The sequence below is a fragment of the Oncorhynchus clarkii genome, chromosome 3 (assembly GCF_045791955.1).
Source record: "Oncorhynchus clarkii lewisi isolate Uvic-CL-2024 chromosome 3, UVic_Ocla_1.0, whole genome shotgun sequence".
NCBI lineage: Eukaryota > Metazoa > Chordata > Actinopteri > Salmoniformes > Salmonidae > Oncorhynchus > Oncorhynchus clarkii.
Window position 1 is genome coordinate 73,666,943 of NC_092149.1, and position 13,252 is coordinate 73,680,194.

At 47.5% G+C, this 13,252-nt stretch overlaps 1 protein-coding gene across 1 annotated transcript in view; it reads left to right on the forward strand.

Moving 5' to 3' along the window:
* Positions 1 to 12,947, forward strand: part of LOC139406138 (cholecystokinin receptor-like) — a 39,658-nt gene extending 26,711 nt beyond the window's left edge. Inside the window, exons 3-5 of the mRNA XM_071148621.1 lie at positions 1,863 to 2,127; positions 11,600 to 11,727; positions 12,403 to 12,947. Of these exons, the coding sequence (XP_071004722.1) occupies positions 1,863 to 2,127; positions 11,600 to 11,727; positions 12,403 to 12,947 (938 nt within the window). The remainder of the gene's footprint in view (positions 1 to 1,862; positions 2,128 to 11,599; positions 11,728 to 12,402) is intronic.
* Positions 12,948 to 13,252: the final 305 nt, after the last annotated feature.

The following is a 13,252-nucleotide window of genomic DNA, read 5'->3' on the forward strand; positions in this document are numbered from 1 at the left end:
TAACACATCCTAAAAACACGTCTTCACTCAGAAGTGCTCAGTACATACTGATCTATGATTCATAACCTTCAGTTAGGGTCACATGTCATCTGATATTTTACAAAAGTTGGAACCTTTCAAGACGTAAACTTAGCAGAACTCTTACGTAACTTTACCTAACAGAAAAAGTTGTACAGTGCCTTGCGAAAGTATTCGGCCCCCTTGAACTTTGCGACCTTTTGCCACATTTCAGGCTTCAAACATAAAGATATAAAACTGTATTTTTTTGTGAAGAATCAACAACAAGTGGGACACAATCATGAAGGGGAACGACATTTATTGGATATTTCAAACTTTTTTAACAAATCAAAAACTGAAAAATTGGGCGTGCAAAATTATTCAGCCCCCTTAAGTCAATACTTTGTAGCGCCACCTTTTGCTGCGATTACAGCTGTAAGGCGCTTGGGGTATGTCTCTATCAGTTTTGCACATCGAGAGACTGATTTTTTTTCCCATTCCTCCTTGCAAAACAGCTCGAGCTCAGTGAGGTTGGATGGAGAGCATTTGTGAACAGCAGTTTTCAGTTCTTTCCACAGATTATCGATTGGATTCAGGTCTGGACTTTGACTTGGCCATTCTAACACCGGGATATGTTTATTTTTGAACCATTCCATTGTAGATTTTGCTTTATGTTTTGGATCATTGTCTTGTTGGAAGACAAATCTCCGTCCCAGTCTCAGGTCTTTTGCAGACTCCATCAGGTTTTCTTCCAGAATGGTCCTGTATTTGGCTCCATCCATCTTCCCATCAATTTTAACCATCTTCCCTGTCCCTGCTGAAGAAAAGCAGGCCCAAACCATGATGCTGCCACCACCATGTTTGACAGTGGGGATGGTGTGTTCAGGGTGATGAGCTGTGTTGCTTTTACGCCAAACATAACGTTTTGCATTGTTGCCAAAAAGTTCAATTTTGGTTTCATCTGACCAGAGCACCTTCTTCCACATGTTTGGTGTGTCTCCCAGGTGGCTTGTGGCAAACTTTAAACAACACTTTTTATGGATATCTTTAAGAAATGGCTTTCTTCTTGCCACTCTTCCATAAAGGCCAGATTTGTGCAATATACGACTGATTGTTGTCCTATGGACAGAGTCTCCCACCTCAGCTGTAGATCTCTGCAGTTCATCCAGAGTGATCATGGGCCTCTTGGCTGCATCTCTGATCAGTCTTCTCCTTGTATGAGCTGAAAGTTTAGAGGGACGGCCAGGTCTTGGTAGATTTGCAGTGGTCTGATACTCCTTCCATTTCAATATTAATCTCTTGCACAGTGCTCCTTGGGATGTTTAAAGCTTGGGAAATCTTATTGTATCCAAATCCGGCTTTAAACTTCTTCACAACAGTATCTCGGACCTGCCTGGTGTGTTCCTTGTTCTTCATGATGCTCTCTGCACTTTTAACGGACCTCTGAGACTATCACAGTGCAGGTGCATTTATATTGATTACACACAGGTGGATTGTATTTATCATCATTAGTCATTTAGGTCAACATTGGATCATTCAGAGATCCTCACTGAATTTCTGGAGAGAGTTTGTTGCACTGAAAGTAAAGGGGCTGAATAATTTTGCACGCCCAATTTTTAAGTTTTTGATGTTTTAAAAAAGTTTGAAATATCCAATAAATGTCGTTCCACTTCATGATTGTGTCCCACTTGTTGTTGATTCTTCACAAAAAAATACAGTTTTATATCTTTATGTTTGAAGCCTGAAATGTGGCAAAAGGTCGCAAAGTTCAAGGGGGCCGAATACTTTCGCAAGGCACTGTACATATTTGAAACTTTTAAAAGTGTAGTTTATGTGTCGTTTCTCATTTCTTTACTTTCCAACAGGTGTATCCGTGAGCATCTCCACCTTCAGCCTGGTTGCCATAGCGATCGAGCGCTACAGCGCCATCTGCAACCCGCTGAAATCGCGGGCGTGGCAGACCCGTTCCCATGCCTACCGGGTGATCGCTGCCACCTGGCTCCTGTCCTTCATGATCATGACCCCCTACCCCGTGTTCAGCCACCTGAAGCACGTTCCCCTAAAGGACAACATCACCATCGCACGCATGTGTCGCCACATCTGGCCCTATCCGGAGGTGGAGCAGGCCTGGTGAGTCTGTGTGTGTGGGGGGGAGGTGGTGTGTGGGGGTGAGGTTGAAGTGTGTGTGTGTGTACGGGTGGGTGAGGTTGTGTATGAAGTGTGTTTGTGTGTAAGGGTGGGTGGGTGTGTGTGAGGTGGGGGTTGAAGTGTGTGTGTGTGTGTATGGGTGGGTGGGTGTGTGTGGGGGTGAGGTTGAAGTGTGTGTGTGTGTGTGTGCGGGTGGGTGTGTGTGTGTGGGGTGAGGTTGTGTATAAATGTGTGTGTGTATGGGTGGGTGTGTGGGGGTGAGGTTGTGTATGAAGTGTGTTTGTGTGTAAGGGTGTGTGTGTGTGTGTGGGGGTGAGGTTGTGTATGAAGTGTGTGTGTGTAAGGGTGGGTGTGTGTGTGTGGGGGTGAGGTTGTGTATGAAGTGTGTGTGTGTGTAAGGGTGGGTGTGTGTGTGTGGGGGTCAGGTTGTGTATGAAGTGTGTGTGTGTAAGGGTGGGTGTGTGTGTGGGGGGGGGTGAGGTTGTGTATGAAGTGTGTGTGTGTAAGGGTGTGTGTGTGTGTGTGTGGGGGGGTGAGGTTGTGTATGAAGTGTGTGTGTGTAAGGGTGTGTGTGTGCGTGTGTGTGGGGGGGTGAGGTTGTGTATGAAGTGTGTGTGTGTAAGGGTGGGTGGGTGTGTGTGGGGGTGAGGTTGTGTATGAAGTGTGTGTGTGTTAGGGTGGGTGTGTGTGTGTGGGGGTGAGGTTGTGTATGAAGTGTGTGTGTGTAAGGGTGTGTGTGTGTGTGTGTGTGGTGGTCAGGTTGTGTATGAAGTGTGTGCGTGTAAGGGTGTGTGTGTGTGGGGGGGGGGGTCAGGTTGTGTATGAAGTGTGTGTGTGTAAGGGTGGGTGTGGGGGGGTGAGGTTGTTTATGAAGTGTGTGTGTGTAAGGGTGTGTGTGTGTGTGGTGGTCAGGTTGTGTATGAAGTGTGTGTGTGTAAGGGTGGGTGTGTGTGTGTGGGGGTGAGGTTGTGTATGAAGTGTGTGTGTGTAAGGGTGGGTGTGTGTGTGGGGGGGTGAGGTTGTGTATGAAGTGTGTGTGTGTAAGGGTGGGGGTGAGGTTGTGTATGAAGTGTGTGTGTGTAAGGGTGGGTGTGTGTGTGTGGGGGTGAGGTTGTGTATGAAGTGTGTGTGTGTAAGGGTGGGTGTGTGTGTGTGGGGGTGAGGTTGTGTATGAAGTGTGTGTGTGTAAGGGTGGGGGTGAGGTTGTGTATGAAGTGTGTGTGTGTAAGGGTGGGGGTGAGGTTGTGTTTGAAGTGTGTGTGTGTAAGGGTGGGTGGGTGTTAATTCCTCTCGTCTTACTTTTTGCTTAGTGCTGTTGTCCTAATACTGCATTTTAGGGGGTTTGGTTGAAATTGTGATAACGAACAAAAGAAAATCTGTCTACACCTATATTATTCCTCTCGTCTTATTAGAGTGATGATACAGCAGTGTTGTTTTTGCATACTCATTAGAATATAAACGCATTACTAAAATGGGTGCAACAGCAAAATAAGGTGTAACTTTCCACTAAAACAAGCTTTAGGTTTGATGTAGACTTCTCCAGGGAGAAAACACTGGCTGTAGCTGTAATTCTTTCATGTTGGTACCTCCATGACGCCTACTCTTGTGAGAAAAACTCACTCGCATATCCACACATTTTCACATACCCGCTCAAGTCATACATAGACACACACACATACACACACACACACACACGCACGCACACACACACACACACACACACACGCACACGCACACGCACACGCACACGCACACGCACACGCACACGCACACGCACACGCACACGCACACGCCCACGCCCACGCCCACGCCCACGCCCACGCCCACGCCCACGCCCACGCCCACGCACACGCACACACACACACACACACACACACACACACACACACACACACACACACACACACACACACACACACACACACACACACACACACACACACACACACACACACACACACACACACACACACACACACGCATGCACATACATTCCTGAGGTTCTCCAGAAAACTAAAGTAAAAGTGAGAGAGAGAGCTTGGAGGGAGGAGCAACGCCTGAAAAGGTTTGTTTACTTTTTCTTTGGCTCTTTCCCTTCAAATCAGCTCATCACTCTCCTCTATCTCCACCAGTGATAACTCCTCTCCTATATCTCCACCAGTGATAACTCCTCTCCTCTATCTCCACCAGTGATAACTCCTCTCCTCTATCTCCACCAGTGATAACTCCTCTCCTCTATCTCCACCAGTGATAACTCCTCTCCTCTATCTCCACCAGTGATAACTCCTCTCCTATATCTCCACCAGTGATAACTCCTCTCCTCTATCTCCACCAGTGATAACTCCTCTCCTCTATCTCCACCAGTGATAACTCCTCTCCTCTATCTCCACCAGTGATAACTCCTCTCCTCTATCTCCACCAGTGATAACTCCTCTCCTCTATCTCCACCAGTGATAACTCCTCTCCTCTACATCCACCAGTGATAACTCCTCTCCTCTATCTCCACCAGTGATAACTCCTCTCCTCTATCTCCACCAGTGATAACTCCTCTCCTTTATCTCCACCAGTGATAACTCCTCTCCTCTATCTCCACCAGTGATAACTCCTCTCCTCTATCTCCACCAGTGATAACTCCTCTCCTCTATCTCCACCAGTGATAACTCCTCTCCTCTATCTCCACCAGTGATAACACCTCTCCTCTATCTCCACCAGTGATAACTCCTCTCCTCTATCTCCACCAGTGATAACTCCTCTCCTCTATCTCCACCAGTGATAACTCCTCTCCTCTATCTCCACCAGTGATAACTCCTCTCCTCTATCTCCACCAGTGATAACTCCTCTCCTCTACATTCACCAGTGATAACTCCTCTCCTCTACATCCATCAGTGATAACTCATCTACTCTATCTCCACCAGTGATAACTCCTCTCCTCTATCTCCACCAGTGATAACTCCTCTCCTCTACATCCACCAGTGATAACTCCTCTCCTCTATCTCCACCAGTGATAACTCCTCTCCTCTATCTCCACCAGTGATAACTCCTCTCCTCTATCTCCACCAGTGATAACTCCTCTCCTCTACATCCACCAGTGATAACTCCTCTCCTCTACATCCACCAGTGATAACTCCTCTCCTCTATCTCCACCAGTGATAACTCCTCTCCTCTACATCCACCAGTGATAACTCCTCTCCTCTACATCCACCAGTGATACCTCCTCTCTCCTCTATCCCTACCAGTGATACCTCCTCTCCTCTATCTCCACCAGTGATAACTCCTCTCCTCTCCTCTATCTCCACCAGTGATAACTCCTCTCCTCTATCTCCACCAGTGATAACTCCTCTCCTCTATCTCCACCAGTGATAACTCCTCTCCTCTATCTCCACCAGTGATAACTCCTCTCCTCTACATCCACCAGTGATAACTCCTCTCCTCTATCTCCACCAGTGATAACTCCTCTCCTCTACATCCACCAGTGATAACTCCTCTCCTCTATCTCCACCAGTGATAACACCTCTCCTCTATCTCCACCAGTGATAACTCCTCTCCTCTACATCCACCAGTGATACCTCCTCTCCTCTATCTCCACCAGTGATAACTCCTCTCCTCTACATCCACCAGTGATAACTCCTCTCCTCTATCTCCACCAGTGATAACACCTCTCCTCTATCTCCACCAGTGATAACTCCTCTCCTCTATCTCCACCAGTGATAACTCCTCTCCTCTACATCCACCAGGGATAACTCCTCTCCTCTACATCCACCAGTGATAACACCTCTCCTCTATCTCCACCAGTGATAACTCCTCTCCTCTACATCCACCAGGGATACCTCCTCTCCTCTATCTCCACCAGTGATACCTCCTCTCTCCTCTATCCCTACCAGTGATACCTCCTCTGCTATATCTCCACCAGTGATACCTCCTCTCCTCTATCTCCACCAGTGATAACTCCTCTACTCTATCTCCACCAGTGATAACTCCTCTCCTCTATCTCCACCAGTGATAACTCCTCTACTCTATCTCCACCAGTGATAACTCCTCTCCTCTACATCCACCAGTGATAACTCCTCTCCTCTATCTCCACCAGTGATAACTCCTCTCCTCTACATCCACCAGTGATAACTCCTCTCCTCTATCTCCACCAGTGATAACTCCTCTCCTCTACATCCACCAGTGATAACTCCTCTCCTCTATCTCCACCAGTGATAACTCCTCTCCTCTATCTCCACCAGTGATAACTCCTCTCCTCTATCTCCACCAGTGATAACTCATCTCCTCTATCACCAACAGTGACAACTCCTCTCCTCTATCTCCACCAGTGACAAATCCTCTCCTATATCTCCACCAGTGATACCTCCTCATACCTCCTCTGCTATATCTCCACCAGTGATACCTCCTCTCCTCTATCTCCACCAGTGATAACTCCTCTACTCTATCTCCACCAGTGATAACTCCTCTCCTCTATCTCCACCAGTGATAACTCCTCTACTCTATCTCCACCAGTGATAACTCCTCTCCTCTACATCCACCAGTGATAACTCCTCTCCTCTATCTCCACCAGTGATAACTCCTCTCCTCTACATTCACCAGTGATAACTCCTCTCCTCTACATCCATCAGTGATAACTCATCTACTCTATCTCCACCAGTGATAACTCCTCTCCTCTATCTCCACCAGTGATAACTCCTCTCCTCTACATCCACCAGTGATAACTCCTCTCCTCTATCTCCACCAGTGATAACTCCTCTCCTCTATCTCCACCAGTGATAACTCCTCTCCTCTATCTCCACCAGTGATAACTCCTCTCCTCTATCTCCACCAGTGATAACTCCTCTCCTCTATCTCCACCAGTGATAACTCCTCTCCTCTATCTCCACCAGTGATAACTCCTCTCCTCTATCTCCACCAGTGATAACTCCTCTCCTCTATCTCCACCAGTGATAACTCCTCTCCTCTATCTCCACCAGTGATAACTCCTCTCCTCTATCTCCACCAGTGATAACTCCTCTTCTCTACATCCACCAGTGATAACTCATCTCTACATTCACCAGTGATAATCTCCACCAGTGATAACTCCTCTCCTCTATCTCCACCAGTGATAACTCCTCTCCTCTATCTCCACCAGTGATAACTCCTCTCCTCTACATTCACCAGTGATAACTCCTCTCCTCTATCTCCACCAGTGATAACTCCTCTCCTCTATCTCCACCAGTGATAACTCCTCTCCTCTATCTCCACCAGTGATAACTCCTCTCCTCTATCTCCACCAGTGATAACTCCTCTCCTCTACATCCACCAGTGATAACTCCTCTCCTCTATCATCCAACAGTGATAACTCCTCTACTCTATCTCCACCAGTGATATATCTCCACCAGTGATACCTCCTCATACTCCACCAGTGATAACTCCTCTCCTCTATCTCCACCAGTGATAACTCCTCTCCTCTATCTCCACCAGTGATCCACCAGTGATACCTCCTCTCTCCTATATCTCCACCAGTGATACCTCCTATTTCTCCACCAGTAATACTGCCTCTCTCCACCAGTGATAACTCCTCAGTAATTCCTCCTCCTCTATCTCCACCAGTGATAATACATCCCCTCTCCTCTATCTCCACTCCATCTCCAGTATAATACCTCCTCTCCTCTATCTCCACCAGTGATACCTCCTCTCCTCTATCTCCACCAGTGATAACTCCTCTACTCTATCTCCTCCAGTGATAACTCCTCTCTATCTCCACCAGTGATAATCTCCACCAGTGATATCTCCACTCCTCTCCTCTATCTCCACCAGTGATACCTCCTCTCCTATATCTCCACCAGTGATACCTCCTCTCTCTATCTCTATCTCCATCAGTGATAACTCCTCTCTCCTCTATCTCCACCAGTGATAACTCCTCTCCTCTATCTCCACCAGTGATAACACTATCTCCACCAGTGATACCTCCTCTCTCCTCTATCCCTACCAGTGATACACCTCTCCTCTCCGCCAGTGATATATCTCCACCAGTGATACCTCCCTCTATCTCCACCTAACCCCTCTCCTATCTCCACCAGTGATCCACCTCCTCCTCTCCTCTATCTCCATCAGTGATAACTCCTCTCTCCTCTATCTCCATCAGTGATAACTCCTCTCTCCTCTATCTCCACCAGTGATACATCCTCTCTCCTCTATCTCCATCAGTGATACCTCCTCTCTCCTCTATCTCCACCAGTGATACCTCCTCTCTCCTCTATCTCCATCAGTGATACCTCCTCTCTCCTCTATCTCCACCAGTGATAACTCCTCTCCTCTATCTCCACCAGTGACAACTCCTCCCTCCTCTATCTCCACCAGTGATACCTCCCCTCTCCTCTATCTCCATCAGTGATACCTCCTCTCTCCTCTATCTCCACCAGTGATACCTCCTCCCTCCTCTATCTCCACCAGTGATACCTCCTCTCTCCTCTATCTCCACCAGTAAAAACTCCTCTCCTCTATCTCCACCAGTGATACATCCTCTCTCCTCTATCTCCACCAGTGATACCTCCTCCCTCCTCTATTTCCACCAGTGACATACCTCCTCTCCTATATCTCCACCAGTGATACCTCCTCCACCAGTGATACCTCCTCTTTCCTCTATCTCCACCAGTGATAACTCCTCTCCTCTATCTCCACCAGTGATAACTCCTCTCCTCTATCTCCACCAGTGATACCTCCTCTCCTCTATCTCCACCAGTGATACCTCCTCTCTCCTCTATCGCCACCAGTGATAACTCCTCTCCTCTATCTCCACCAGTGATAACTCCTCTCCTCTATCTCCACCAGTGATAACTCCTCTCCTCTATCTCCACCAGTGATAACACCTCTCCTCTATCTCCACCAGTGATACCTCCTCTCTCCTCTATCCCTACCAGTGATAACTCCTCTCCTATATCTCCACCAGTGATACCTCCTCTCCTCTATCTCCACCAGTAATTCCTCCTCTCTCCTCTATCTCCATCAGTGATAACTCCTCTCTCCTCTCTCTCCATCAGTGATAACTCCTCTCTCCTCTATCTCCACCAGTGATACATCTTCTCTCCTCTGTCTTCATCAGTGATACCTCCTCTCTCCTCTATCTCCACCAGTGATACCTCCTCTCTCCTCTATCTCCATCAGTGATACCTCCTCTCTCCTCTATCTCCACCAGTGACAACTCCTCTCCTCTATCTCCACCAGTGATAAATCCTCTCCTCTATCTCCACCAGTGATAACTCCTCTCCTCTTTCTCCACCATTGACAACTCCTCTCCTCTATCTCCACCAGTGACAACTCCTCTCCTATATCTCCACCAGTGATACCTCCTCTCCTCTATCTCCAACAGTGATACCTCCTCTCCTCTATCTCCACCAGTGACAACTTCTCTCCTATATCTCCACCAGTGATACCTCCTCTCCTCTATCTCCAACAGTGACAACTCATCTCCTCTATCTCCACCAGTGATACCTCCTCTCTCCTATTTCTCCACCAGTGATACCTCCTATTTCTCCACCAGTAATACTGCCTCTCTCCTCTATCTCCACCAGTAATTCCTCCTCTCTCCTCTATCTCCACGAGTAATTCCTCCTCTCTCCTCTATCTCCACCAGTAATAACCCCTCTCTCCTCTATCTCCACCAGTAATTCCTCCTCTCTCTATCTCCACCAGTAATACCTCCTCTCTCCTCTATCTCCACCAGTAATTCCTCCTCTCCCCTCTATCTCCTCCAGTAATTCCTCCTCTCTCCTCTATCTCCACCAGTGATACCTCCTCTCTCCTCTATCTCCTTCAGTAATTCCTCCTCTCTCCTCTATCTCCACCAGTAATTCCTCCTCTCTCCTCTATCTCCATCAGTGATAACTCCTCTCTCCTCTATCTCCATCAGTGATAACTCCTCTCTCCTCTATCTCCACCAGTGATACCTTCTCTCCTCTGTCTTCATCAGTGATATCTCCATCTCCACCAGTGATACCTCCTCTCTCCTCTATCTCCATCAGTGATACCTCCTCTCTCCTCTATCTCCACCAGTGATTCCTCCTCTCTCCTCTATCTCCACCAGTAATACCTCCTCTCTCCTCTATCCCCACCAGTAATTCCTCCTCTCTCCTCTATCTCCACCAGTAATACCTCCTCTCTCCTCTATCTCCACCAGTAATTCCTCCTCTCTCCTCTATCTCCACCAGTAATTCCTCCTCTCTCCTCTATCTCCACCAGTAATTCCTCCTCTTTCCTCTATCTCCACCAGTAATACCTCCTCTCTATTCTATCTCCAACAGTAGTACCTCTCTAATATCTACCTCTTCTTCTCCCGCCTCTTTATAGCCCTCTCTTTGCATCCCCATCTCTCCGTCTGTCTGTCCGTCCGTCTGCTTGTCAGTCAGCTCGTCCCTCCTTCTGTCCGTCTCTGTTTCTCTCTCTCTGTTGCTATCTCTCTCTCCTTATCCCTCATCCCCCATCCCCCATCCCCTCTCTCTGAGGCCCTGACATAGAACAACCTAACCTGTAAATGTCAGCTTGTTATGTCACAGGGCTCATTGTAATGACTGGAATGGAAATTATGGAACGTAGTCAAAGATGTGGTTTCCATATGTTTGATACCATTCCGTTTATTCTATTCCAGCAATTACATTGAGCCCTTCCTCCTATAGCTCCTCCCACCAGCCTACTCTGCTGTAGTCAGACATCCATTTGAAATCATTATTGAGATAAATTAAATGCACGAAACGTACTCTCTTTACCCTCTCTTCCACTCTCCAAAGGGTTCAATAATGAGTTACAAAAGCAAGTTAAAACACTTGTAGGAACCAAAAAGATAAAGAGACTAATGTAACTATGTAACTATTCTAATGTAACTATGTAACTATTGTAATGTAACTATGTAACTATTCTAATCTCCTACAGGCTCTCTTATGATTGTGGAATATTGTTCTAATAGCCATGGTGCCTCTAAACAATTTCAATGGACTATCAAGGACATAATTCATGTGGCTTTACCCAGAGAGCTAATTTAATTCCAACAATTTATACTCCTAATCCACTAGCTCAATGTCCCTGTTAACATATTTAATACTTTTCGATTACCCGTTCCACATATTTTGTCCTCCACGACGACTAAATAGAATAACAGCATTGTGGTGGAATGTCTTCTACACTTGGTTGGACCACAGCAAAGATATTGAAGAATTGAAGATCCCCATCTCTGGTTTGCTCCTTCTAACCCAATGCCTATTGGACTTCCTCTGCCTAACCTCTTTCTGGAAGTCTCCTGTGAGAGCGAGCCCTTTTCTCCTATGCTCTCTCTATGCTCCTTGAAGAAGCTGGCCTCAGGCACAGATCTAGGATCAGAGTAGTCACCAAACATCCTAACCTTAACCATGTCAAGAGGGGTAAGGCACAACATACCTTGGATTGGTGTCTAAGGTCAATTTGTTAAACCCACTTCCTGTGTGTGTCCCAGGAACATGATGTTGCTGCTTACGCTCTTTGTTGTTCCGGGGGTGGTGATGATTGTGGCCTATGGACTCATCTCCAGAGAGCTGTACCGGGGAATCCAGTTTGAGATGGTTCAGAAGACATCATCCCCCGGTGAGACCTACATTACTGTTATTTAATTATTCACACATTTATTTACATCTTGCAGTGGAGAGGTTAGTAAGAAGATGTTAGAATGCTGAATTGGAATTAACTTTGAGTACCAGAATAAATAGTTATCATCCAGTTACTGTCCAGTAGTGTTTCCCAGATGTTTGAATTCTGAACCAGATTATTAGGATTTGGGCTGTCTCTTTTCTGTGGTCACACAGAATGAACATTTCATTAGCATTTCAATCATGTTAATGTGTTGCAGGTTAGAGCAGTGTGAAAGTGAATAGCTGGAAGGATCTGATATATGGAGTATATCGGCTGTAGACCTTCACCATTTGTCTGTCCAATATGAGAGAGGGAGGGATGGAGGGGAGAGAGAAACAGAGGGGTGATATGGAGGAAGAGAGAAAGCGAGGAAACATTAGCCCTCAGATGAGAGATGTGACTCAGGTTTTTGGTGATGTGCCTCCTCTAAAATACATCTGTGACCCAGGATTGTGTGGCTCCTCATGGCTAAATTTAGATATATGGGGTGTTGAATGGATCATAAATATTTGTGACCGTCTGAAATGATTAGTTACAAAACCTAATTGGTCTGACCCCTCCTCACAGTTTTGGACTTCTACTTGCCTGCGAAGTAAATCGTCTGTCATCTTCTTTGCCCCGCCCCCTCAGGTCTAAAGAACGGCCTGACCACCACCGGGGCTTGCGGCAGCGACGACAGTGATGGATGCTACGTCCAGCTTGCCAAGCGACCGCGCTCCATGGAGATGTCCACTCTGACATCATCGACGACAACCGCGTCCAAATTGGAGCGTCCCCGCAGCAACACCTCGGAGGCCAAGCTCTTGGCCAAGAAGCGCGTGATCCGGATGCTGGTGGTGATTGTTGCTCTGTTCTTCTTGTGCTGGTTGCCCCTCTACTGCGCCAACACCTGGAAGGCTTTCCACCCCGTCTCTGCCCGCCGTGCCCTCTCTGGTGCCCCCATCTCCTTCATCCACCTCCTGTCCTACACCTCGGCCTGCGTTAACCCCATCACCTACTGCTTCATGAACACACGCTTCCGCACTGCGCTGCTCGCCACCTTCGCCTGCTGCTGCCGCCCGCCCTGCCGACACAGACGCCACGGGCTGCGGGATGGAGAGGAGGACGCCATGGCTATGGGGGTGTCCATGTCCAAATTTAGTTACACCACGGTCAGCACTATGGGGACATGCTGAGGGAGGAACCATTGACTGACTGGGGGACGAGGGGGACATGGGGGGACATGGGGGACATGGGGGGAAACCAGAGAGATATGTTATGTCATTCGTATAGGGAAACTGTTAACCTGCGGACGGTAGGTATGGGGAGATGCACCCACGGGCTATAAGGAAACCAACGCCTGACCATTACTGCAACGCTAATGTCAAGGCAGCCAATGGGGTCAGAGAGATAGTTAGATATGTCTATCTGAAGGGATGAACTAAGCATGGGTAACTCAAACCTGTGGTATCCACTCAAAAAGGGAAAATACTCATGACCC